This window comes from Microcaecilia unicolor, chromosome 11, assembly GCF_901765095.1.
Source record: "Microcaecilia unicolor chromosome 11, aMicUni1.1, whole genome shotgun sequence".
Classification (NCBI taxonomy): Eukaryota; Metazoa; Chordata; class Amphibia; order Gymnophiona; family Siphonopidae; genus Microcaecilia; species Microcaecilia unicolor.
The window spans coordinates 185,652,416-185,678,631 of NC_044041.1; the positions used below are offsets into that span (position 1 = coordinate 185,652,416).

The 26,216-nt window shown below is 46.8% G+C and overlaps 1 protein-coding gene across 3 annotated transcripts in view; it reads right to left on the reverse strand.

Annotated features, from left to right (window-relative positions):
* KDM1A (lysine demethylase 1A) overlaps positions 1 to 26,216 on the reverse strand; it is a 59,637-nt gene that overhangs the window by 2,170 nt on the left and 31,251 nt on the right. For 2 of the 3 annotated variants that reach the window (XM_030219851.1, XM_030219849.1), the window contains exons 9-18: positions 25,993 to 26,141; positions 22,543 to 22,633; positions 21,957 to 22,091; positions 19,392 to 19,465; positions 13,768 to 13,879; positions 12,380 to 12,512; positions 11,444 to 11,631; positions 8,725 to 8,839; positions 7,159 to 7,286; positions 5,231 to 5,377 (exon numbers count right to left, since the gene is read on the reverse strand). In XM_030219851.1, the coding sequence (XP_030075711.1) occupies positions 5,231 to 5,377; positions 7,159 to 7,286; positions 8,725 to 8,839; positions 11,444 to 11,631; positions 12,380 to 12,512; positions 13,768 to 13,879; positions 19,392 to 19,465; positions 21,957 to 22,091; positions 22,543 to 22,633; positions 25,993 to 26,141 (1,272 nt within the window). The remainder of the gene's footprint in view (positions 1 to 5,230; positions 5,378 to 7,158; positions 7,287 to 8,724; positions 8,840 to 11,443; positions 11,632 to 12,379; positions 12,513 to 13,767; positions 13,880 to 19,391; positions 19,466 to 21,956; positions 22,092 to 22,542; positions 22,634 to 25,992; positions 26,142 to 26,216) is intronic. The other variant, XM_030219850.1, reaches the window with a different exon arrangement.

The following is a 26,216-nucleotide window of genomic DNA, read 5'->3' on the forward strand; positions in this document are numbered from 1 at the left end:
TGCCCTCGACAAGGGTTCAAAAGGCGGCTTCTGTAACGCTCTTAGCACCAGGTTGAGATTCCACGCAGGCACCACTGAGTGCAGAGGAGGGCGCAGGTGATTAACTCCCTTGAGAAAACGCACCACATCTGGCTGCGAAGCCAGGGAAGCACCCTTCAGGCGGCCCCTGAAGCAAGCCAGAGCCGCTACCTGGACTTTAAGGGAACTGAGCGACAGGCCTTTCTCCAGACCTTCTTGCAGGAACGCCAACACTGAAGAAATTGGAGCAGTGAAGGGAGAAAGTGAGCCTGCTTCACACCACGCTGCAAAGGTACGCCAAACCCTGGCGTAAGCCGTAGAAGTAGAGCGCTTCCTCGCTCTCAGCATAGTGGCGATGACCTTGTCTGAGAAGCCCTTCTTTCTCAGCCGCTGCCGCTCAATAGCCAGGCCGTAAGACCAAAGGGGGAGGGATCCTCCATCACCACGGGACCCTGATGCAACAGGCCCTGCTCCACTGGCAGCCGCAGAGGATCGTCGACTGAGAGCCTGATCAAGTCCGCATACCAGGGACGTCTGGGCCAATCCGGACCCACCAGGATTATCCGGCCCGGATGCTTTGCCACCCGGTCTAGCACCCTGCCCAACATGGGCCAGGGCAGGAACACATAGAGAAGCTCTTGTGTCGGCCACTGTTGGAGAAGAGCATCTACTCCCAGGGATCGAGGGTCCCGTCCTCTGCTGAAAAAGCGCGGCACTTGGCAATTGGCCGATGACGCCATCAGATCTAGGCTCGGCTGGCCCCAGCGCTTCGTGATGTCCAAGAACGCCTGAGCAGATAGCTGCCACTCTCCGGGCTCCAAAGTATGGCGACTGAGAAAGTCCGCCTTGACATTCATAACTCCGGCAATGTGGGCCGCTGACAGCTGTTCCAGGTTCGCTTCCGCCCACTGGCAGAGATTCATGGCCTCCTTGGCTAGAGGGGCGCTCTTGGTACCTCCCTGGCGGTTGACATAGGCCACAGCCGTGGCATTGTCCGACAGGACCCGTACAGGCTTCATCGCCAGTACCGGGATGAACTCCCAAAGCGCCAACCGAATGGCTCTGAGTTCCAGGAGGTTGATAGACCACTTGCCTCTGCAGGAGACCAGAGCCCCTGCGCTGTCCTTCCCAAGCAGTGGGCTCCCCAGCCCGACAAAGAGGCGTCCGTCGTGACGACAATCCACTCCGGGGTCACCAGAGGCATTCCCGCAGACAACTTGTCTGTCTGCGTCCACCAGCTCAGCGCCTTGCGCACTGCTGGGTCCAAGGGAAGGCGCACAGCATAATCCTCCGACATCGGAGTCCAGCGCTGCAGCAGAGAGTGTTGTAGTGGTCTCATATGAGCCCTGGCCCAGGGCACTACTTCCATCGTGGCCGTCATAGAGCCCAACAGCTGCACATAGTCCCAAGCCCGAAGAGGAGAGGCTACTAGGAACTGGTCCACCTGAGCCTGAAGCTTGACAATCCGATTGTCTGGCAGGAAAACTCTGCCCACTTGGGTGTCGAATCGAACTCCCAGATACTCCAGGGACTGAGTTGGGCGCAGCTGGCTTTTCTCCCAGTTGATGATCCACCCCAGGGAGCTCAAAAGAGCAACCACCCGGTTCACAGCTTTGCCGCACTCTGCATAAGAGGGGGCTCGGATCAACCAGTCGTCCAGATAAGGATGGACTTGTACTCCTTCCTTCCTCAGGAAGGCCGCGATGACCACCATTACTTTGGAGAAGGTCCGCGGAGCAGTAGCCAACCCGAACGGGAGGGCTCTGAACTGGAAGTGTCGGCCCAGGACTGCAAAACGCAGAAAGCCTTGATGAGGAGGCCAGATGGGAATATGCAAGTACGCTTCCTTGATGTCCAAGGATGCCAGGTACTCCCCTGCCTTCACCGCCGCTATAACAGAGCGGAGAGTCTCCATGCGAAAGTGCCGAACTTTCAAGGCCCGATTGACCCCTTTGAGGTCGAGGATAGGCCGTACAGAACCTCCTTTCTTTGGTACCACAAAGTAAATGGAGTAACGCCCCTTGCCAAGCTGATTTTCTGGCACCGGAACGACCGCACCCAGGCGGATCAGGTTGTCCAAGGTCTGCTGCACTGCCACAGCTTTGACCGGAGACTTGCAGGGAGAGAGTACAAACCCGTCTCTTAAGGGTCGGCAGAACTCTAGCTTGTAGCCGTCTCTGATGACTTCCAGCAGCCAAGCGTCTGAAGTTATTGTGGTCCACTCGCCCAGAAACGAGGACAGCCGTCCTCCAATCTGCACTGGGGCGTGGACCAAGGCCCCGTCATTGGGTACGAGACCCTGGGGGAGGACCGGAGGGAGCACCTCCGGGACGGCGGTCTCTGCGAAAGGAATGCTGCTTGGGGGAGAAGTTCCTCTTGAAGGAAGAGGGGGCAGAAGAGCCCGACCTGCCCGGGCGGTACCGACGGGCTTCCTGAAACCGTCCTCTGGAGGTACCGGGGCGAGTACTAGCCCGAGCCCTGACCTCTGGTAACTTCTTGCCCTTAGACGTGCCGAGATCGGTCACGATTTTGTCCAGCTCGACCCCAAAGAGCAGCTTGCCTTTAAAAGGCAATCTAGCCAGGCGGGATTTAGAGGCGTGGTCAGAAGACCAATGCTTCAGCCAAAGCCACCGCTGCGCAGAGATTGTCTGAGCCATGCCCTTAGCTGAGGCCCTCAAGACATCATACAGCAAGTCTGCCAAATAGGCTAAGCCCGATTCCAGGGCCGGCCAATCAGCCCTCAAGGAATGATCCAAGGGGGAAGCCCGCTGCACCATAGTCAGGCACGCCCTGGCCACATAGGAGCCGCAAACTGAGGCCTGCAAACTTAAAGCAGCCGCCTCAAAGGACGACCTTAAGGCCGCCTCCAATCTTCTGTCTTGGGCGTCCTTTAGGGCCGAGCCACCTTCCACCGGCAATGCCGTTTTCTTAGTCACCGCAGTGATTAAAGAATCCACTGTAGGCCACAGATAGGCCTCACGTTCACTTTCAGGCAAAGGATAGAGGCGGGACATAGCCCTAGCCACTTTAAGGCTCGCTTCCGGGACATCCCATTGAGCTGAAATTAAGTTGTGCATGGCGTCATGCACGTGGAAGGTTCTAGGCGGGCGCTTCGTCCCCAGCATAATGGCAGAGCCAACAGGGGCTGAGGGAGAGACGTCCTCCGGAGAGGAAATCTTCAAAATGCCCATGGCCTGCACTAACAGGTTGGGCAAATCCTCTGAGCTAAAGAGCTGCGCTGCAGAGGGGTCATCCGCTCCATCCGAGCGGGGATCCGTCTCCTCCAAGGAATCCGCAAAGGACCGTTGGGAGAACTCAGATACGCTGCCCTCATCTACATCGGAGGAGACAAAGTCCTCCAAGGCCTGGGAATCAACCCGAGGGCGTTTACCTCCGGGGGCCTCAACCTCTTTACCAGACGAGGGAGCAGGGGCAGCGTTTTGCATAAGGAAGGCCTGATGCAGCAGCAAAACAAACTCGGGGGAGAAACCCCCCAGACTGTGCACTTCCGCAGCCTGGGCTACAGCCCTAGACGCACCCTCAACCGGCGCTCGCAAGAGCGGGGGAGATACATGCTGCGCATCCAAGATGGCGTCCGGCGCGACACTCTGCGAAGGAGCCGCGCGGGAAGAAAGGCGCTTAACTTTAGCCGCTTTTGTGCCGTCGCCCAAATTAAGGGCGTTCATGGCATTAATGTCTCCTACCTCAAGGGCGGCCCAAGAAGAAGCCGTCCGAGCCGCGTGGCCGGCCAAGATGGCGGAGGCGAGCAGCGGGGGATGGGCGTTTATGGCGGGAAAAACCGCCACACCTGAGGAAGGACCGGGACACTCATCGGTCACGAAACTGTCACCCAACAAGGGCGAATCAGACCCCCCGCATCCCCTCTAGAAGCGCCCAAGCGATCCGGGGAGCGACTCTTTGCGCCCTCGCCCTCCGACGCCATAGGCCACGTGGAGATCAATCGGGGAACCCCCTGCCCGCTATAAAAAGGTAAAAATTACCTGCTTTCCGCTCCGAGCTATAACGACCTGGTGTCCCAGTGAGTAGCTGCAATAAACGTTTAAATAAACGTCGAAATAAACGCCTTTAAGGACGTTCAAAATTTTTTTTTTTTTTTTTTTAAACGGAGCCAGCGGGAGGGGGGAGAAAAGGAGGGACCTGGCGCCACCAGGTTTGCACTTGCTCAAGAAGAGCCCTCAACCCCAGGCACTCAACAAAACCTAAAAATTAGGCTTGGAGGCCTAGCCAGAGCTGCTGCTGTGTGTGACCACCACCTGCTGAGATAGAGAACATACTGGGGAGTTTCCGGCAGCACATGACCACATATAAGGAGGCAAAAGTTTGCTCTCTATCTCCACCTGCTGGTAGATGGACACAACCCACCAGTCTATGGATTGATCAGCTTGATGATATGGAAGGAGTCATTAGTGCAGGGAGAGGGAATGTGTGCTTCTCTTTGAGACAGAAATGAGGGGAGGCAAATGCCATGAATTACTTTCCCCAAATCCTCACACCCCGGGAATGCTATAGTCAGCAAGGCTGGGCATTACTCTGTCAAATCTCCACACTGCGTGAACGCTACAGTTGGCAGGACTGGGCATTGCTCTCCACAAAATTCCCACATTCCAGGAATGCTACAGTCGGCAGGGCTGGGCATTACTCTTCCCAAAATCCCTACACCCTGGGAATGCTGCAGTCAGCAGGGCTGGTCATTACTCTCTCAAATCTCCACACCGTGAGAACGCTACAGTTGGCAGGGTTGGGCGTTACTCTCCCCAACATCCCCACACCCCAAGAATGCTACAGTAGGAAGGCTGGCCGTTACTCTCCCCAAATCCCCACACTCCAGGAACAATAGAGTCGGCAGTGTTGAGCATTACTCTCCCAAAACAGTACAGCGCTGGGCATTACTCTCCCAAATCTCTCACCCCAAGAGCATTACAGTTGGTAGGACTGGGTATTACACTCCCTAAATTCTCACACTCCAGGAAACTTATAGCCAGCATTGTTGGGCATTACTCTACCAAATCCCCATTCCTCAGGAACATTACAGCCAGCAGTGCTGACCACCACCTCACTCCAAATAGAGATTGGATTTTGCATTGTGCAGAGCTAAAATAAAAGGCACATGTTTTTTTTTACATTCATAACTGGAAAGCTGAAAGTTCACCTTGCAGAAAGACACAGAGCTGTGTAATTTACAAATGCTCACCTGTGGGGCTCCTGGAATGGCAGGTCCTGGAGTAATTGGTTGCGCCATCAGATCATAGTCATTTCCTGAAGAACCAGCAGCTACGTAAGAATAGGATCCACGGGCCCAAGGGTCAGCCCGCCAGCGAGACACCACCGTTTCCTTTGGCTGAGGACAGACAGGATACTCTAATGAAAACGTGCACAAGGAGCAGCATGCACCTCTTGCAAGACACTCTCATACCAAAATACACCTCAAATTGCTTTGTTATATATGTTATAGGCTTGCATGGTAGAGGGCACTGCACCATCTCAGGCAAGGAGGCTCAGTCCAATGATGCCACATGACTGGCATAAGAATTGGAGGGAGTCAATTCAGAAGGGACTGTCTCTTCATGTTAAAGCGCCTAGTAGCGCTATAGAAATGATAAGTAGTAGGTAGTAGAAGACGACAATGAACCCTTCTGCTTGGACAAATGAATTACTAGTCAAGATCTCTGAGCACTTTATGGTGTCCAGACAAACTGTAAATGATTTTAGTACAGCAGCTTTAAAATCTAGGATATCATGGAGCATTCGGGACGATGTTAAATCATGCTGGTGAAGACAAAGGACAGACAGAAAACAAAACTCATTAAGCCTGGCTATCTGACACTAACAGCTGTGCATCAATGTGTAGACAGATGCAAGAAGGCCACATGGAAAAATTTTGTTTTACCTTATTATTTTTCTTTCCTTTAGTCCTACCATACCAGTCCAGAGCAAGTGGGTTATGTCTGTCCGCTGGATGACAGACGTAACTCTCTTGTTTTGGAGTAGTCTGGTATGGATGATAAGGAAAACTATGTTAGATAAATGCAGAAGAATCTGAGACTATAAGGCTGGAAGTCCAGCGTCTTATAGATAACCTAGTTAAGAAAGCAAAACCCAAACTCTCCACCCGAAACATATGTTAGCCCTTCATCCTTGCTTCTTCCTCTATCACTATGTCTCTCTTTCAATTCCCTGTCAGCCTTCCTTCTCCTATTAGGTTTGTCCTTTCATCCTTATGAAGCTTCCTAGGCAGAAAGGAGAATCTTCTGCCAAACTGGAATGGATTCACAACTGCATAAATGAAGAGATTCTTCTACATGGGCTGCCATCTACTGGCCAGTAGATAGAACTGCAAGTCCACAGGGGGAAGGGCAAAGGTGCTAACTAACCCTTACCAGAGAGCTGTGCACCCTACAGTCCCCAACAGCAAGACAGACCTCATACCAGCAGAGAGAAATGCAGTGGGAATCCCACAGCCTGAAATGAACCATGGCTAAATTACAAGGAAGTGTGTGGAAAACAGTATATGACAGGCCCATTTATTCTGCCCAATATTTTTCTGGTGCATTGCCATAAGCCCCCAGTTAATCTCTGGTTTTCTTGCAAGCAGGGATTTATGTGTTTATCCTATGGCCTTAATGAATTCTTCTACTACTTTTATCCTCACCACTTTTACTGGCATAACTAGTCTACCTAGCAACAGAGGCTCCCACTCAGTGGCGTAGCAAGGGCGGGGCGGTGGGGGCAGTCCGCCGCTGGTTCCCTGCTCCCTCTGCCCCGGAACAGGTTACTTCTGTTCCGGGGCAGAGGGAGCAGGGAACCGACCCCCCCCCCCCCCCCCAAGCAGCGTGCAGGCAAGAATGCACTCGGGGGGGGGGGGGGGGGGTGCGCAGCGGTGAACCGCCCCGGGTGGCAGCCGCCCTCGCTACACCACTTAAAGCAGCGTAATGAGAAGGGGTAAGGGTACTGATTTAATATACCGCATTTCTGTGGTACAAGCTCAGTGGTTTACATTTATCATACGTAGGTAATTTCTCTGTCCCTAATGGGCTCACAATCTTAAGTGTTGTACCTGGGGCAATGGAGGGTTAAGTAACTTGCCCAGTCACAAGGAGAAGATGGAGGGGTAAGGAATACCTGAGGAACAGCGCTACTGCCAAATATTCCTTTAAGGATTGCAAGGCAACGCCCAACGATGACATCATCACTGATGTTCTCCATAATCCCTGCAGCTTCCCCTGCCACCAAGGCCAAAAGAATCGGTGCTGTTGAAAGAACAGAGAACGCTCTTAAGGTACGATCACAAAATTTAAAATAACAAGCAATAAGTGAATTCAAAACAAACTCAAAGCTGTGAAACTATCTTGTCTCCCAGCAGATCTATGACCAAGCGGTGCTGTAAAAAGTGAATGAGATGGGTGACATTCCAGGTTCTCGTTCCCAGGACTCCCCCTTCTTTCTGGGTCCTTTCATTTTCTTGGCTGGGCTAGTTATCTTTCTGTATGGTTTTATACATTGGCACTTCCATACTGGAACACAGCTGCACACCCAAAACTATTCTACCAGTAAGGACTATATCTAAAATAGCTCCCCTTCTTGTAGGTTCTTGGACCGGTTGCTCCAAGAAGCAGTCATTTATTACATCTAGGAGGGAATTTCACCTCCCTAGTGCTCCCTGATGTAGCATTTATCCAGTCAATATTGGGGTAATTGAAATCACTCACTATTATAATGTTGCCCAAATTGCCAGCTTTCCTAATTTCTGTAAACATGTAACTGTCTGTTCATTCTGCCCTGGTGGATGGTAGTACAGCCCTACCACTATACTCTTTCCCTTTACATATAGAATTTACATATAGATTCTGTTCATTCTGCCCTGGTGGATGGTAGTACAGCCCTACCACTATACTCTTTCCCTTTACATATAGATTCCATGCTGCTATCTTGTTTCATGTAGAATATTTATTACGTTTAACAATTCCCTCTTTAACATATAGCACAACTCCTCTCCAATTTGATCCTCTATCATTCTGATATAATTTGTACCCTGACAACACAGTGTGCCATTGACTGTCCTCCTTCCACCAGTTTTCTGAGATGCCTATTATATCTATCTCTTCATTTAGTGCCATATACTCCAACTCTCCCATCTTATTTTTTTAGTCTTCTAGCATTTGTATGTAGACACATCAAATTGCGTTTTTTCCCTAGCATCCTTGCATGAAATAGATTTGCATACAATGGAGGTAGTACATGCCTATTTATCTCATGCATATTTATTTCGGGTATCCTGAAAATCGGACTGGCTGCGTGTGTCCCTCAGACTGGGTTGAGGACCATCATCCTAAAACCATGTCTGCTACGAACTTGGAGGGTAAGACAGATGCCTGACATAAAACAGTCCCATTTCCTACACATGTCCTCTAATCACCTACTGTTTTGACATTTTTGGAGCCAGGATACTGGTCTAGAGGGGACTTTGGTCTGATTTGGCGTGGCAGTTCATTGTACCACTAACATGTGCCATTGTGTACTGCAGTTTATGGGTTTATCATGTGCAAGATAAAATGAAGATCTTAACACAAGAGGTGATAAATGACTAATTACACTTAGAAGAAAAGAAAGCAGAACTGAACTGTATTCAAAGCCACAGTAAGATGCCAAATGGCAGCATTCGGGTTTCAAGGATCCCATGTACTGTACCTTTGTAGAGATTCCAGAAGAGAAATAGTTCTCCCCTGCTGGCGGTGGTGCTGCCCACATGACCAAACAAATTCACACTAGGATCCCAAAATACACGATCAAAGCACAGCACCACCTAAAAATGAGACACAGGAGACAACTCATTCACCATACCCCTAAACATATACAAACATGGCATGGAGATCATTTTCAACCCAAAACTTTAACTCAAAAGCTTTGTAATGCATCGACCAAGTTCTGCAGGCAAAAAGACATCCATCAAGTGGATTGTTATAACTCTTACTTTCCAGTGAAAAAAAATGCGATACTCCTTCAGACTTCAATGTTTATATGACAGGAATGGAAGGGGACAGAAAATGCTAGAAAAGGTGGCGGGGGAGGGAGGGAAATATTTTAGAAACAGAATTTGCCTGGCCTACCAAAGCAGAAATGTCATTGTGATACAGGGTCCTGGAAACACTGATGGCAATATATGTCTGATGAGGAAGCGCTAACCTCAGGCGACTTATCACGACTGACAGGCCCAGCGTGCTTTAGCTAGCCAATTTAGGCAGGAAGGAGGGAAAAACCCCTACATGTCATAGGGAAACCTCCCACACAACATTATACTAGAAAGTTACACCTCCCTCCTAGGAACTGAATAGCTACGAAGGTTTGTACTAAAATGGGCAGATTATCTTCTCATTGCAAGACATAGTAACATAGTAGATGACGGCAGAAAAAGACCTGCATGGTCCATCCAGTCTGCCCAACAAGATAAACTCATATGTGTATACCTTACCTTGATTTGTACCTGCCTTTTTCAGGGCACAGACCGTACAAGTCTGCCCAGCAGTATTTCCCACCTCCCAACCACCAGTCCCGCCTCCCATCACCGGCTCTGGCACGGATCGTATAAGACTGCCCTCCACTATCCTCGCCTCCCAACCACCAACCTCTCTTCCCCCACCTGCTCCGCCACCCAATTTCGGCTAAGCTTCTGAGGATCCATTCCTACTGCACAGGATTCCTTTATGCATATTCCACGCATGTTTGAATTTCGTTACCGTTTTCATCTCCACCACCTCCCGCGGGAGGGCATTCCAAGCATCCACCACCCTCTCCGTGAAAAAATACTTCCTGACATCTTTTTTGAGTCTGCCCCCCTTCAATCTCATTTCATGTCCTCTTGTTCTACCGCCTTCCCATCTCCGGAAAAGATTTTTTTGCGGATTAATACCTTTCAAGTATTTGAACGTCTGTATCATAAATACTTGAAAGGTATTAATCCGCAAAAAAATATTTTCCAGAGATGGGAAGGCGGTAGAACGAGAGGACATGAAATGAGACTGAAGGGGGGCAGACTCAAAAAAGATGTCAGGAAGTATTTTTTCACGGAGAGGGTGGTGGATGCTTGGAATGCCCTCCCGCGGGAGGTGGTGGAGATGAAAACGGTAACGGAATTCAAACATGCGTGGGATATGCATAAAGGAATCCTGTGCAGTAGGAATGGATCCTCAGAAGCTTAGCCGAAATTGTGTGGCAAAAGACCAAAGACAGAAAAAGACTCAAAGTTCTTGGACCCCCCCCCCCCCCCCCACTTATCATCTGCAGAAAAACAGAATACAGGTGAGGAAAAGAAAAGGAGGGGAAGGGATTTGGGATTTTGATCACACCTTTTTCAGTAGTAGCTTAAGGTGAGTTACATGTAGTTTCCTGTGCCTGGAGAGCTTATAATCTAAGTTTGTACCTGAGGCAATGGAAGTTTAACTGACTTGCCCAAGATCTCAAGGAGCCACAGCGGGATTTGAACCAGACTTCCCCCGTTTCTCAGCCTGCATCTGTAACCATTAGGCCACAAGAGGGAAAAGAGAGGACTGCTGGGAAGGTGCAAGAGGAGGACAAAAAAGAAACTAGGCAGCTCTGTGCAGCCAAGAGTCCCAATCCACCTTAACGGCACGCACCACTGGATTTTAATCAAGAACTCGACACCTATAGTTTGGATTGGCTGGGGAAGGGAGGGTTGTATTCATAGCCTTCCCTGAGTGGAGGATATAAGAACAGCGTGGTATGGTCCTTGCAGTGATATTTAACATCCTTAAGTACAACTCACTAAATTCACCACTCCTGGCCCCATTCACCCCCACCACAGGCAGTTTCAAGAACAAAATGATGTGCAGCGAGAATTCTCTTTCTTTGCTCAGAATTGCAGTTAGGCAACAGAAAAACAGTTGGATTCTAGGGTCTTTTGGTCTTCATTCCAACTAGTTACAGGAAAAGTCCAGCTGGGATTACCTAAGACAGCTAAAGACATATGGACTTAAAGGATTTTAAGATTATAAAACTAAGAACCTCCAACTCCGTAAAAAAAGATTGTACCACTGCCTCCATAAAGTTATGGAAGGGGCCTGATGTACTGGAATTGTACTGCATCAAACCTGATCGCTTGAAGTAGTTTGGGGGAGGAGGAAGTAGTTTGGGGGAGGAGGAAGCAGTTTGAAGCACAAAACTTGCATCATTCAGCAACTTCTAGGCAACCCTCCATTGCCTCAGGGACAGGGAAATATCTAATGTACCTCGATGCAACTCACTTTGAGCTACATCTGAAAAAAGGTGTGAGCAAATTAAAGTGCAATACCTAAGGTGTGGAATGGGGGAACAAAAGGAGCCTCAAACCTGCAAGGTGGGTTGTTTCAGCGTTCTAGCCTAGTTGCAAGACACAGGAAGGAATGAAAGATACCTTGTTCAGATTGCCAAATCCCATTCTCTGGACAGCAGAGGTTTTCCACTCCGGGAGAGGCGGCACAAACTGAACAGCCGGAGGCTGCTGCTTGAGAACTCCGAGAGGCAAGGTGCACAGTACAGCATCACATTTATAAATAAAGGTCTGGCTGGTGGAGCGTGTGTTCACAGCAATCACCTCGCAACCTGTGGGAAAACAGAAAGCCAGCCACATTCAGGGAGACCAGAAAACCATTACACAGATGATGCAACATGATTAAAGCTTAAGAACTTCTCTTTCAATACCAACACCTCACCAACATTAATACCACAAAATAATTACATTGCGACGTTCACATAAACATAATCAGAAGAAGAAAGGACAGCTCAAGTTCACAAGTCCTTATACAGAGTTGTTTCTGCAACTGATGGCGTCACGGATAAGAAGCGGCACTGAGAGCAAGGAGGAGGAATTAGCTTCAGAGGAGCCCAGAGATATTAGGATCAAGTCCTAGAGCTTCCATCCAATACTTTTATGTGGAAAGGAAATTACAGAATGAGTGTTTTACTTCAGTCCTCGGTCTTTAGCACCATTATAAATTACTAGGTTTACATTGAAAACTTTTGTTCTAGAATAAAGAGTCTTAGTCTAAGGTTTGAAAAAGGAGTAACCTAAGGGAATATTTCTTTATAGAAAGGGCAATGGATGCATGGAAGAGCTTCCCAATGGAGGCAGCATAACAAAGATCATGTGAGAATTCAAGAAAGCCTTGGACCAGCACAACCACATATTCTTAGCTGAAGGGATGGAAGTGAAGATAAAGGATATCAAGTAGAGTGTGGAACCTCTGATGATGACAGAAAAACGAGATTAAATGGATCCTGTGGTCTTCTTCACCTGCCGCCGTATTTCAGGTCTCAGCGTGACACCAGAAAGTGCATTACTGCCATTTACCTGAGGTCGTGTATCGCACCTGCCGTACAGCTGTATTCAATTTAATGTCCAAGCCCTCTGCCAAAGCTACAGGTACACAGGAGTATCCATTTCGCACTGTTAGATGACTGCCAGTGAACTCAAAGTCATCATCCTAAAAAGTAAATAAAAGGACAAATGTCAGAGTTTAGTCTACTGTCTTGATATACCACCTTTCAGCTACATCTCTACATAAATTAGTTATCCTCTTGCATTCATCTGGTGCGGAGAGCTCAATGTGGTCTTGAGAACTCTTGTACATTGTCATAGAGGTACAGCATGGCCTTTTCAATGTCAACACAAAATCAATGGGAAGAGCGATTATCACAACCTGGATTCACAAACCTTCCAGTATGAACGCTAAACCACTGCGTCACGCCACCTCCACCTGTAAGTATACAGGTACCCCTGCTGAGCAAAGGCTGTTCACTTAAGGCAGCTTTTCAGACTGAATGCAAGTTCTTGCCCATCTTTCAAATGTCCTAGGCATCAGTTATTGTGATCCTACCAGCAGCAATGAAAGGGTACTAACCTAGCCAATTGCTGCTCTCTGATGACAGTATTCCAAGACAAACCCATTGATCACATGACCTGCTTCTATTTCTGGTTAGCAGCAGCTCCTCCCTCTAGGTGGCATTACAGCCACCGGTATCAAACCATCGATTCTCAGAATTTCTTTTGGATGATAGGAAAAGCACCAAAGGGGAAACGAGTGGACTAAGACATTATTACAATGTTCTCTTGTCTCAATAACTTTAAGTAAATAGCTAGTTCTCTCAAAACCCAAGATTATCAGATAACCAGGTACCAAATGGATGGGTAAACAACTTGCACTGTGTATGACATAATTCTTCTACAGCTAAAAGTAGTATGGGAAGAGAAACTCTGGAGATAAACAAAAATGGAAGCCAATGGTATGGCAGTTAGACACAATTACAAAAAGGTCAGAAGGGAACAGAACCTTACCAAATGGTTGATTTCTAAGTGCTTTCTCACCTAGTGAGACCTAAATCTTGTGAAAGTTCTAGAGTTTAGAAGCCCTTCCAACCAGGCTTATAACCCTCTTTGTCCTCAGACAGTATGTCCGGTTCATTTTTCAGCTGCCCTATGGAGAATTCTTACATCAAGTCTGGGAACAATCCACAAGAATCATTACTTGAACTATGAACTTATCTGTTGATTCTGAATAAATTTAGCCTTGACCAACCTAGAACGAAGTCTCTTGACTCTAGTAATTCCACCTCTATTTCATACTGGCCCTCATACACTATCTTCCCAAAGCCTGCTTAAAAATGTATCAAATGTCATCACGTCTTGCTTTAGTATTTTTAAATGAAGACTGAAGGGTGTTTCGTTCAGTTAAGACTTGCCTGGTCCCAGTGCTTCAGTGAAAGAGTTGATAACGGGGTTGCGTTAGCAAATTCCAAATTTGCGAAGTGCCAGTCCAGGATCTGTCTATCCCGTGATGACAAGTAAACATCACTGCAAGAAAGAAAAGCGAGAGGTGGCGTCTGAAAACTGTATGTGCTGTTCGCCTCTCTTTTTTCATTCAGTGCTTCCTACCTTTTTTGGGTATTTGTATCTGATTGTGTGGAAACAGGATCTACTGGCCATTCAGAGTACTCTATTTCCTGGAAAATCTCTCAGCTGTTTGGTTACAATACTGACAGCCAAAAGGCAGAAAAGCAGGAGAGAAGCAACTGCAAGAAATCAAAATCCCTACAGGCATATTCAACCATAAGGTAAGTTTTACCTTATTTGCAGAGTTAAACTGGGGAATTCCAAACTCTCATGGAGCCTTTTCAAAGAAAGTATTTCATTTTTTATTTCAGTAAATGATCCTATATAATAATTCGCACCTCCAACGTTCTATGCTTGGGACTGTGGCTCCCTGGCTGCAGGTGGTCTGCGAGGCAGATACGCACGGACGTCACTGACGTCAAAACAGCTGATTCCAAGGCAAGGAGAGGAGTGGCTGCGCGTGTTTCCCTACTCCTCCTACTGCCTCGGAATCAGCTGTCACCCCCCGCGCTACGGCCCCCTCGAAACCCACCCCCTTCCGCGAACCTGTCGATCCCCCCCACCGGAACGCCGAAAACCGCACCCCCCCCCCCACCGCTGTTGTGCACTACCTGTGCTGACAGCCGAAGTGTTGTTCTGCCCTTCGGGTGGGTTCCTCAATCATCTTCTCAGAAAGTTTAACTCCATGCGTCTGACGCACACCGAGGAACTTCCCAAGATGATTGAAGAACCAACGGGAAGGAAAGAACAACACTTCGGCTGTAAGAACAGGTAGCACAACAACGGCAGTGGAGGGGGGGGGGGGGCAGTTTTCGCCGGCATGGGGGGGGGGGGGACGACAGGTTTGCGGAAGGGGGAGGTTCAAGGGGGCCGTAGTACGGGGGGGGGGGGGGGGGGGGGGGGGAATTGCCTGCCTAAGGTCTCTTTCTTTGCCTACAGAAATGGGCCTTTTTTACTAGTATTTTATAAGGTGGACATTTATATGCTTGCACTGTAAGCTATCAGTTCATCTTGGAAGGATAATCTCAGTTTTTTGAGTTACATTACAAAGCAATTTTATATATACACATACATGTATATATAAACACAAATAACTCCTAGCAATGCACCTAGGTGTTTGATACAGTGGCGTTCCTAGGTGGGGGCGGTCCGCCCCGGGTGCACGCTGCCGGGGGGGGGGGGGGGGGGGTGCCGCGCACGCCTGCCCTCCGTTGTTCCATGCTTCTTCTCTGCTCTGTGCCCCGGAACAGGTTACTTCCTGTTCCGGGGCAGAGAAGAAGCATGGAACAACGGAAGACGGAGGCGTGCACCCGGCGGGGGGCGGGGTGTTCCTTCGCAGAGGTGTCCTTTCGCCGGGGGGGGGGGGGGGGGGGTGTCCGCTCTGCATCGGGGGGGGGGGGGGGGCGCTGCGACTCGGCGATCCGCCTCGGGTGCCAGCCCCCCTAGGAACGCCACTGGTCTGATAATAGACAGTAATGTATGCTTTGCTGTTCGTTATTGCTTAAACATAATAGAAGTCATGAACAGGTGTCACTGGCAGTTAAAATACTGAACTGATTCTGTGCATGGTTCAGACATGAGTATGCAGATTCCAAGGAAGGTATAAATGTAGGGAGAAAAAAAAATATTTGTGAACATTTTAGGATAATTTTTTAAACTTAAAACATGATAAGATCATAATCTAAACCCAGAGGAAAGATAACTTCACTGAATATGTAACTTGGTCAAAAAAAGATTCAACAATGTTTAAAGTATGTGAACTCTTCATTCAGTACTGGGGTCATCTCCTTGAACAGTAATAAAATGTTTCTTGACTGTCGATCAGTCTCTCATAATGCCCTTGAGGAATTTCGACCTATTCTTCCATATAGAACTGGGGCAACTCAGTGACATTTGAGGTCTTTGCTTCAGGTTTCGCCACAACATTTTAATACAATTTGATATTGGTAGTCCAAAACATGAAATCCTTTTGGCCATTCTGTAGTAAATGTATTTTAATATTTACAGTCACCATCTTGCTTGCATGACCCATTTTTGGCTCAGCTTCAGCACATAGATGGATGGCCTGGCACTCTTGTCTAGAATTTTCTGATACAAAAAGCAGAATTCATGGTTCCATCAATAAACAAGCAACCAGGTTCCTGATGTAAACAAATCATCTCTGCACTGCCATGTTTGACCCTTCGGATGAAGTTCTCACGTTGGCAGGAAATACTTAGCCACACAGAGCAGCCGCAGATCTTTAGAGGAATTGACTCTGGGCCCGATGTACAAACTTTATCATGCTTGCAACATTTGCTTTAGACCAGCTGGAGCCGGTTTAAAGCAAATGTTATTTAGTGTATAATGCACAAAGGAGTTCTGCATGGCTTTAATTAACTGTTTGCTGTAGCTGCTAGTGATAATCCAATGCAAATGCATTACAATGAGCTCATTAGTATTAAAATGAGCATTCCGTGAAATGCACAGAAAGGAGCGCCTACCTTTAACATGCAAAATTTTCCAGCAGGTCTGGAGCTGTCGTTGTGTTAGGGCGATTTCCGGGACAGCAAAGAACAGCTTAGATGGGTGGAGAAACAAGCAGACAGCCAATTGGCCAGGGAAAGCCCCCTATGATGTCAGCTGGGGGGGCTTTCAGAAAGGAGGATATTTTTTTCAATAGCAAATCAGTGTGGGAGATAGCAGAGAACAGCTTAGGGGCCAGAAACAAGCAACATAGCCAATCAGCTGGAGTGGAGGGTGACAGAAACAAGCAGACTGCCAATCAGCTAAGGGAAAGCCCCTAGGATTTCAGCTCTTGGGGGGGCGGGGATTGGACAAATGAGCAGACAGCCAATTGGTTGGGGAAAGCCTCTATGATGTCACCTGGGAAGGGCTTTCAGCAAGAAGGAAATTCCAAAGCAAAATCATCAGGGGCAGGCTTAGGGAAGGCAAGTATGTTGCAGGAGGAAGGTAGAGCCAGCATCAGAGCACTGAAGGAAAGGAGACAGGGGGACAGTGGAGCTAGCAAGTACTGCGGGGGAAAGAAGAGAGTACAGCAGCAGGATTCTTGGGCATATGCAGGACAAGGACATTTACTGAGAAACTGTTCTGTGCATGTACTAGGCACTTTCCCTACCGAGCAGCTTGCTGAATTTACGTGAATCTCATTTGCATGCGATTTTCTTTGAGCATTGCTTCCTGTTTCAAAATCGGTAACTTCTACCATAGATCTAAACACACAGATTTTTTAACAAGGGCTTTTGAGCATCGTCCCCTCTGTGTATAGTTTTCCAGTTAGCTCTTAGGGCAGTGGTCTCCAATACACAGCCCTGGCAGTCCCTGGTAGTTTGGGGTCCCATTAACTGAAATAAAAAAATGAAACTGGCTCACCCGGGACGTGGCATCGTCAGAAAGCGGGTAGAGAAAGACCCTGCAAAGCTCCTCTGGGACACGTGTGCCTGTGCGGTCACAGTGACGTGTGGGCATGCGTGCACGTCAATGTGAGGCACACGCTACCCAGCGGAGCTTTGTGAGGCCTTTTCTCTACTCACCTCTCGACAGTGCCGCATCCTTCAGGTGAGCCAATTTCATTTTTTTGTTTTGGCGTCTACTAGTAGAGTAGGAATGCTCTGCAGAGGTGTTTGGGTGGAATGTGGGTGGTTTCATAAACAGGGATAAATGTTTGCATGGCTCATAAAATCTGAGCAAATGGGTGCTAAGGCGCTTCATTGTCAAGCTACAATCGAACACTTCGGATTGACTGCGCCAAGTTGAATCAACTCCATTCCCAGTTATGCAGACACAGGTATCTCATCAATAATCTCTCTTATGTGTGCTACTCAGGAGTCTCATTTATGGGTTCTGCAACTGTTAAGAAGCCAAAATAAAGTGAGTTTTTTAAAAAATATATATCCTTGAAAAACCAAAATTAGTTTTTAAAATTACATGTGTAAGCCTAAAATCTTATGGTGGCCCCCAGAATTTTCTCGTGTCCACTTTGCGGCCCTTTACATGAAAAAGGTTGGAGACCACTGTTATAGGGTGATCTTGGTAAGACTAGACTACTGCTCTGGGTAAAGCCACTACAGTCTGTATCAGGGGCGTAGCTACGTGGGGCCACGGGGACCTGGGCCCCCTCTGCCGACGACCCTCTCGACCCCCCCCCCCTCGCTGCCAACCTGCCATCTGCTACCTTTGCTGGCGGGGGACCCCAAACCCCGCCAGCCAAGGTCCTCTTCTTCCTTCGTTCTGTTTCTGAGCCTAACGTCCTGCACGTCCCCCGCCAGCAAAGGTAGGCAGCGGGAGGGGGGTCAAGAGGGTCGTCGGCAGAGGGGAGGGGTCAAAAGTTGTTGCTGGTGGCGGGGGAGGGTGTCGGTAATGGCGGGGTCAGTGGCGCCCCGGGGGGGGGGGGGGGCTAAAAAGTGCCCTCTCACCTTGGGCTCTGGACCCCCCTCCCACCGAAGTCTGGCTACGCCCCTGGTCTCTATCCTTTTCTATTTGCAGTTTTTTGGGGGGGTTTATTAAATTCTTGATATACTGCCTTTCTGTGATACACCCAAAGTGGTTTACGTTCTACATACAGGCAATTCCTGTCACTAGTGGGCTCACAATCTAAGTGTTTGTACCTGGGACAAAGGAGGGTTAAAATGACTTGCCCAGGGTCACAAGCAACCACAGTGAGAAATGAACTTCGTTTTCCTGGTTCTCAGCCCACTGCGCTAACCATTCGGTTACCCTTCTGTTTGTAGACCGTCTGTGGATAGATGGAAGGAAGGCCCAGATGTTTGGAAATACTCTTCTAACCCTGTCCTGGGGTAGTATGAGCATCAACTACTCTTTTTCACAAGTTCTCAAATTTCTTTGGGTTGTTGCACGATGAATTCTACTTATATAGGACAGGATGCTCAAACTCAGTTGTGCTTAATAACTTGTTAACAAACTATTTAAGCACCTGATTCTAATTAGCCAATGAACAGCGCTCAGGAAACTAGAGGTTCATTGTTATTTTACAAAGATTCAAAATTTGAAACGTACAATCTCTTTCCGCACGGTATAATGTTCAGGTGATAGGATCTTATCAGAAGCATAAACATGTGTGTGGAAGATGGGGGCAATGATGCAGTGTATCAGGGGCGGGAATGCTGTAATGCTAACGTTCTGCCCTTTTCTGCCAAGCACCATGTTGTGGCATGCGAATAGTTCTCTTGGATGAGCAGAAGACAGAATGATTTGGAAGGTATGTACTTAGGATGGGGGAAAAGGTGAAAGTTGGAAAACTATGAATTTGGCCAAGTTAACTGCGCTGCTGTCCCTGATTACAGTATAATCTCTACTATTCACCAAAGCTAAAACGGGACTTGCCAAAGAATAATCAAAATAAAAAAATAAAGTCTCTCTCTCAAAGCCCTCCCCCTTTCTCCCTTTGAGGCCACGGACTAACAATTTTGGAACAGTGCCTGATCTTCTATTAATCAGATTGTTGGTTACTTACCTTGGTGGGTTTGCCTCCAGTTCTTGAAGCTTCTCTTCCAGCTTTCCTTGCATTTCTGCCAATTCATCGTATTCCTATAAACAGAGGAAGGTAAACTTAACCCCAAGGTGGAAAGTAGGTGGTACTTAAACCTAAGATGGGAACATGAGGAAAACCTGAGCCAGACACAAGACTGGAGTCTGCAACAAAGGCTGAAGATGAAGAAAGTGCTTGACGGCGGGCAGTGGAGTAATCTCAACCAGAGACAGGTATGCAGGGGACAGAGCAAAAATTGTTATAAAGTAAGTAATCAGCACTAGTTACACAAAAAAGTAATATATTACAAACAAGTTAGCTACATAATTTTGTTGAATATTTAGATATGTCTCAGACACAAAACGGGAGGCAACCTCTAATTCACAGGCTCCTAAGTTACTTGTAAACAGCAAGGTGGGGGACCGATAGTCTTCAAGGAAGATGGTGCCAGGGGATTAAGAAGCAGGACTGGGGGAGGGGAGTGCAGCATGAGCAAAAGTGTTTAAAGAATCTAATTTATAGCTCTCCTGGAAAAATTTCTATCATAGTGGTGCATGTACAAATTAAAAAAAACAAACAAACCTCAGCATATCAATAGATCTAACCATTCTGTTTTTACACAGCCTATAGCTTAACCAGAAGAAAGCCAGACAAAAAACAAAATCACTTTATGCTCCTTCCCAACCAAAGCCATCAAAAACAAGACACACGCTTCATGCAGGTAGTAGCAACCCATCGCCTTCCTCAAGATCATATAATTGGTCTCCGTCTTAAGTTCAAGAGGCATATTTTAAATTTTGCAGTTTGACGTGTCTAGTGCTTAAATACAATAGATCACTGCATTTTACTAAGCTTGCTGGATCATTTTGGTATTTGTGGTACAGGTCTTGCAGCAGTTCAGTGGATTTCTAAAACCCAGACACTATCAAGTAGAGCTGGCTGGTCTTTTGTCTCCGTCCTGGCCCTTGGTTTGTGGGGTTTCTCACGGCTCCCCCCCCCCCCTTCCCCTACCCTGTTCAATCTGATGATGGCTCCACTATGTAGTTTATTGAAATCCAGAGGTTTTAAGCGCTCCTAAGTCAGGAAATTACAATCGGTGCAGAATATCGCTGCCCGCCTTGTGTATGGAGCTCCCTGTTATTCTAAGGCAACTCCTCTCTTGTTAAATTGCATTGGTTTCCAACACTCTTGGATCGCCTTTACATAAGTACATAAGTAATGCCACACTGGGAAAAGACCAAGGGTCCATTGAGCCCAGCATCCTGTCCACGACAGCAGCCAATCCAGGCCAAGGGCACCTGGCGAGCTTCCCAAACGTACAAACATTCTACACATGTTATTCCTGGAATTGTGGATTTTTCCCAAGTCCATTTAGTAGCGGTTTATGGACTTGTCCTTTAGGAAACCGTCTAACCCCTTTTTAAACTCTGCTAAGCTAACTGCCTTCACCACGTTCTCCGGCAATGAATTCCAGAGTTTAATTACGCGTTGGGTGAAGAAAAAGTTTCTCCGATTTGTTTTAAATTTACTACACTGTAAATTGTGTACTCGTTCACCAAATTTTGAATGGCTTATTGCTTAGTTACATCTGCTTCAAGAAATGCTTTTCTCACGTCTTGGGAATATCTCATGCTTCACTATCCGAGTTGTAAGAATCCTCACTATACATCTATTCATACTGCACGTTTTACCTACCAGTCTTCTAAGATGTGGAACTCTTTGCCAAATGCATTGAGATATGTTGCTGATTATCTGTGATTTCGTAAGTTGTAAAAGGCATTTCTATTTGATCAATCCCTCACCTGAATTAGTGCTCGTTAGTTCCCGAGCATGTTAGGTATCTTGTTTTGGTTACTGTACAGAGGCAATTTTTTTGTTTGGCTTATACATTTCTTACGTATGCTCACATTACTTGCATTGTACTGTAGTAATTGCTTCCTGTTAGCCACATTGAGCCCATACTTGTCTCGGATAATGTGGGATATAAATGTCTCAAATAAATACATAAAAATAAATATGCCATTCCACAGCAAAGGAGCCACAACTAAGCTCTCTGGCTTAGTAGACGATTCCGCCTCAGGAGAAAATTTAATAGTGCCTCTTGACTTCAGTGCAATTCCCGCCCTGATCAATAGGAAGTAATGAAGATTATTTACATTAGGTATTTGGATAGTCAGCCAACCCCGAAGGGCATGAAGGGATAAACAGGAAGTGATAAAGGTCTTACATTAGTCTTATGAACCAGGGAACTTCCTCTATATTAACACGACTGCCTCACTATGAGGTGTACTCTTCACTATTGCTTCTCTTGACTAACTACAGGGTAGGAAGCAAAGGCATTATAGAGGGTCACTCATGCCTCCCATGCTCTGGCAGTGCCTCACTAAAGTTTTCCACAAACATAGTCTTCTCTGCTTCTCATGCTCAGGTCTACGAGATTCCAGTAGAGTACGGAAAGGAAAACGATACTCAGATGCATGTACGCTGCAAAACTGGTCTGTTGGTTTCTAAGACCTGTGCAGAGGAGTTTCTTGTCCTAACAGTATTTACCTTACAAAGTGCAGTCAGGTCTCTGTGTTTGCTTTTCACTAGAAACTCTGCAGTGATATCACGCGGTGGTTTAACCTCAGAAGCCTCCTTATATTGCTGGTGAAGCTCTTTAATCTTCTCTTTCAGGTTGACCATCTAGGATACAGTTAACAAAAAAATGCCCAGAATACATCATGTACGTGAAAGTTTAAGGTTCCTACCAGACTACCATAAATGCTGACCAGTATAAAGAGGCCTTTTCTCCCAATGGCTACATAATTACAGGATTATTTGATGGATTTTACATGTGTTGTCTTATGTTGCTCATCTGTGGTTATATGTAACTAAAATATCGTTTATTTTGTTATCGGCACAGAATAATACTGTACTGGGTTAGTGGCTCATCAAGATTTGTAACTAAACAAATCAAAACAAGAATTATGTAAGAGTGTATTGACCTGTCGATGCCAGCTGCTCACAAAAACCCACAAATGCTTAGGACTTTCAGCAGCTGGCCCTCAGCAAGGTAGTAAGTATAGCAAGAAGAAGATCAGAGGACACAATTGCACTAACCCCCGGCCTCCCAACACCAACTTGCAGCCCTGACCTTGTTAAGCCGCTCTCTCAGGTCCTCCTGCGTTTTCACAATTTTCTTCCAGTGCTCAATCTGTTCATCTTTTACATGTTTCTCCTGCAATCTAGGAATAAAGAAGGCTGTGAAGCCATATATAATCGGAGGACTCAAACATTTCCTTCTACTCAAAATACCATGGGAAGCATTTCAGAGATCTGTCTTGTTTCCCCTTCCCCTTTTCCCTCCCATCCCACATTTCAAGGTGTCATTTGGATCCATTTTTGATCATCTCTAGTCATTTCTACCTCCAGTTTATTTATTTTTTTAAACTTTATTTTTGGTATAAATTCAACAGACGTATTTGCCAAATCTTACACATAATATTCTCATTATGATTCCCCCCTCCCTCACTCCCCCTTTTCCCCCCCTCATACCCTATAGCTCTCCTTGTTATATTGTCTCTAGGTAACATACATAGTAACATAGTAGACGACGGCAGAAAAAGACCTGTACGGTCCACCCAGTCTGCCCAACAAGATAAACTCATATGTGCTACTTTTTGTGTATACCTTACCTTGATTTGTATCTGTCATTTTCAGGGCACAGACCGTATAAGTCTGCCCAGCACTAGCCCCGCCTCCTAACCACCTGCCCCGCCTCCCACCACTGGTTCTGGCACAGACCGTATAAGTCTGCCCAGCACTATCCCCGCCTCCCAACCACCAGTCCCGCCTCCCACCACCGGCTCTGGCACAGACCGTATAAGTCTGCCCAGCACTATCCCCGCCTCCCAACCACCAGCCCCGCCTCCCACCACCGGCTCTGGCACAGACCTTATAAGTCTGCCCAGCACTATCCCCACCTCCCAACCACCAGCCCCGCCTCCCCCCACCGGCTCTGCCACCTAATCTCAGCTAGGCTTCTCAGGATCCATTTCCTCGGAACAGAATTCCTTTATGTTTATCCCACGGGTCTTTCAAGAGATAGTCCTTAAGTAATCATAGTTTTCACACTGCTGGTACCACTAATTGTGGGGCATCCAAGTCAATTCCTGCTTGTATTCTCCAACTTTTATATTTGTCCCATATCTTATGAAACCGGTTTAACTGTCCATACTACCTCCAGTTTAGGTACAGCTGCTGTGCGGACATTTGTCCTCTAACAAATCCACTGTCCAGGGCAGGGAGCTGCAGCACTGGATAGCTGATCATTACCTATCTCAAAGCCCTCTTTGCAAATACTACTGTTATTCTATAATGCGGGGGTCTCTGATACCTTTCACCAATCTTCATCTTCAGCACTTGCTTTGGTTAATCCCTTATTATTCAGTGAGGATGAAGTCCCCACTGTGCTTTCTCATTTCTGAATAGCATTAGCTCGGGGCCCCGTCTTCCCCGGATTCATTTCCTGATATGAGCTATTCAGGATCCTTCTGCTTATTAAGAGACTCCAAGCCCTGCAGTGACAGCACATGCTACCCCAAAGGAAAACATGAAAGGTTTACCCAAAGTTCATCAGCATTTTCAGGGTGCCAAATTACACTGATATGTGGTTTTAAAAAGTCAGATGATAAGACTATAAACTGTTTTACAATTAGGATTTTATCCTCTGCCCTAACACTTGACATTTACACCTCACCAACACCTGCTACTCTGCTTTTCTTAGTTTTCCTGCCCTTTTAGTCCGGTGATAACCTGCATCTTTCCATCTGTTTCTTCAGCTTTAAAGAGACAACCAGCCTGGAGCATAAAGAAACCCGATAAGAAAAAGCTTACGCAAAAGAGAAGGCAAAAAACCTCTGCAGGTCCTCTGGCATGTTATAAATGACCCTAAAGGGAGCAAGACTGTAATCCTACGTTCATCACCCAACCTATGGGAGCCAGCTTTGTGGGCGTCTTGGAGTGCTGAGCACTCCAAATATCGAGTGAACTCCTTTACTGTGTCCACGGAGTGAACTTGTATTGTGTTTGGAATCCCCAATCATTTTGAAACGCTGGTGCCTATGACCAACCAACCAGTATGCAAACGTTCCATGGTAGTAATCAAAACCAAAAACAAAAGGTTACAGTATGAGTCTTGTCACCAGCTGAAGGGTAAGACAGGTATCCAGCCTCAGTGTTCTTATACCCCCAGACTCTATATAGAGAATCTAGATATCTGTGCCGAAATCCAAGCGGATTGTATAAGAATGCACGTAACTTAACAAGCTAATGAGCACTGATAACAGCACTAACTGGCGCTGATTAGAATTTACGCTAAAAACTCGCTAAGCGTATTCTGTAACAACGTACGCTGAGCTTCTAACGCATGCAGGCAAAAAGGGACAGGGTTATGGGCGTTTCACAGGTGTTCTGAGATTTACGCGAGTAGTTACAGACTATGGCCCCGTGTGTGTAAATCTACGCACTGGGATTTACACCACATTTCGTTAGTGTAAATAGATGCCTGTAGTTTTAGGTGCCGAGATATCAACTAAGCGTATTCTATAATTTCAGTGCCAATTTTTTAGGTGCCATATTATTATTATTATTACATTTGTACCCCGCACTTTCCCACTCAAAGCAGGTTCAATGCAGCTTACATAGTAAAAGGAATACAGAACATTATTAGAGGGTAAAAGTAAAATATATCAGAATAAAAGGCAAGATGAATAGGTAGAAATAGGCAATGGAGAGGGGAGTGAGGTGGGAGATACAGTTAGGGTTAATGTCGTTATCATGGGGTATTTACAATAACTTGATATACCGCTGTATTGCATGGGATTGCAGCAAAGTGGTTTACAAAATTAAAAGCTCAAGTGAGGGGAAGAAAAAGGAGAAGAATGAAAAAAAAAAAAAGAGGGATAGTTAAAGTAAATAAAGATGGTTATGCAGCAAATGGACATGTAAATAACCAGGACTTGAGAAATTTCTTGGATCCTTCTTAAAACATGACATTGATCTGTACTACAATTAGCTAAGATTGGGTCATTCATATTTGGTTACTTTATCACATTGTTATTATCAGTGGCGTTCCTAGGGGGGCTGACACCCGGGGTGGATCGCCGATGCGCCCCGCCCCCCGGGTGCAGCACGACCCCCCCCCCCCCCCCCGGGTGCAATAACCTGTTCCGGGGTAGAGGGGGCATGGATCGAACGGACAGGCGCGCAGCACCCCCCCCCCCCCAAGCGGCGTGCACCCGGGGCGGACCACCCCCACCTTGGCACGCCACTGGCTATTATTGAATGCTTTTCATTACCCTTGTTCTTAAATACCTGAATTGTACTGTTTATTTATTTTTCTACCAATTTATATTGCGTATTCTCTATTTTAACTGGAATATTACTGTGTATTTCTTATTCCGGAAATGGCGTTCGCCACTATGGTACTTGTAAGCCACATTGAGCCTGCAAAGAGGTGGGGAAATGTGGGCTATAAATGCAGAAAAATAAATAAATAAATATATAGAATCTCCCCCATAATGTTTAATAAATGCTCACTCACTGGATGACTACTTCCAAGGCTTGGCCGAGAGACACCGGCTTATTGTTGAGTATATTGAAGTCCAGCTGATGACTGAGGTAGGAGGTGGCTTCCAGGAGACGATTGAACTCCTGCTCGACCATTTCATCTTTCTCTTTAGGAACCTGAAACTCAAAGTGGAACAGACTTATAAATAAAATGTATTTTCAGTCCAAGCAGAAAACAGAGGATTTGTATAGTGCTAA